A 758-nucleotide genomic window follows, 5' to 3' on the forward strand; every position below is an offset into this window, starting at 1 on the left:
TTTTTCAGAGTCAGGTCAGCAGTCAGTGTGCCCTCATTATAAGATCTGACGAACTTGAAGTCACTAGTGCGCGAGCCCGTGGTCAGGTATGCGTCATAATTGTAAGTGCTGCGGAGAGTTCCCGCGCCCTCCACCTCTGCGTAATTTGGAGGAAGATACGCGCTGGGAATGGCTACAGCTCCATCAAACAACAGTCTGGGCTTTCTCCTGCGACAAAACCTCACGGCCAGGATGATGATGATGAAGGTTAGGAAGAAAGTGGAAACGGACACCAGCGCGATTATCAAATAAAACGTCAGTTTGGAGCTGCTCTCGTCGCGAGACATGTCTTTCAGTTCCGGGACTTCAGCCAAGTTATCTGATATAAGTAAATACAATGCGCACGTGGCTGAGAGAGAGGGCTGTCCGTTATCTCTCACGGACACAATGAGGTTCTGTTTCATGCTGTCCGATTCAGAAATGTCCCGCTGCGTCCTGATCTCTCCGCTGTGGATACCGATAGTGAAAAGTCCCGGATCAGTCGCTTTAATAATGTGATACGAGAGCCACGCGTTCTGGCCAGAATCCGCGTCCACGGCGATCACCTTGGAGACCAGGGAGCGCGCCTGCGCAGCTTTGGGTACCATCTCGGTCATGAAGGAGTTTCCTTCCGGAGAGGGGTATAATATCTGAGGGGAGTTGTCGTTCTCATCCGTTATGAAGACACTCACGGTCACGTTACTGCTCAGAGGAGGAGACCCGTTGTCTCTGGCTAACAC

At 51.6% G+C, this 758-nt stretch overlaps 1 protein-coding gene across 1 annotated transcript in view; it reads right to left on the reverse strand.

Moving 5' to 3' along the window:
• Positions 1–758, reverse strand: part of LOC107588372 (protocadherin beta-15-like) — a 2,869-nt gene that overhangs the window by 555 nt on the left and 1,556 nt on the right. The window contains exon 2 of the mRNA XM_016276447.1: positions 1–755. Coding sequence (XP_016131933.1) covers positions 1–755 — 755 coding nt within the window. The remainder of the gene's footprint in view (positions 756–758) is intronic.

This window comes from Sinocyclocheilus grahami, unplaced genomic scaffold (genome assembly GCF_001515645.1).
Source record: "Sinocyclocheilus grahami isolate Dianchi unplaced genomic scaffold, SAMN03320097.WGS_v1.1 scaffold102.1, whole genome shotgun sequence".
In the NCBI taxonomy this organism is placed as follows: domain Eukaryota; kingdom Metazoa; phylum Chordata; class Actinopteri; order Cypriniformes; family Cyprinidae; genus Sinocyclocheilus; species Sinocyclocheilus grahami.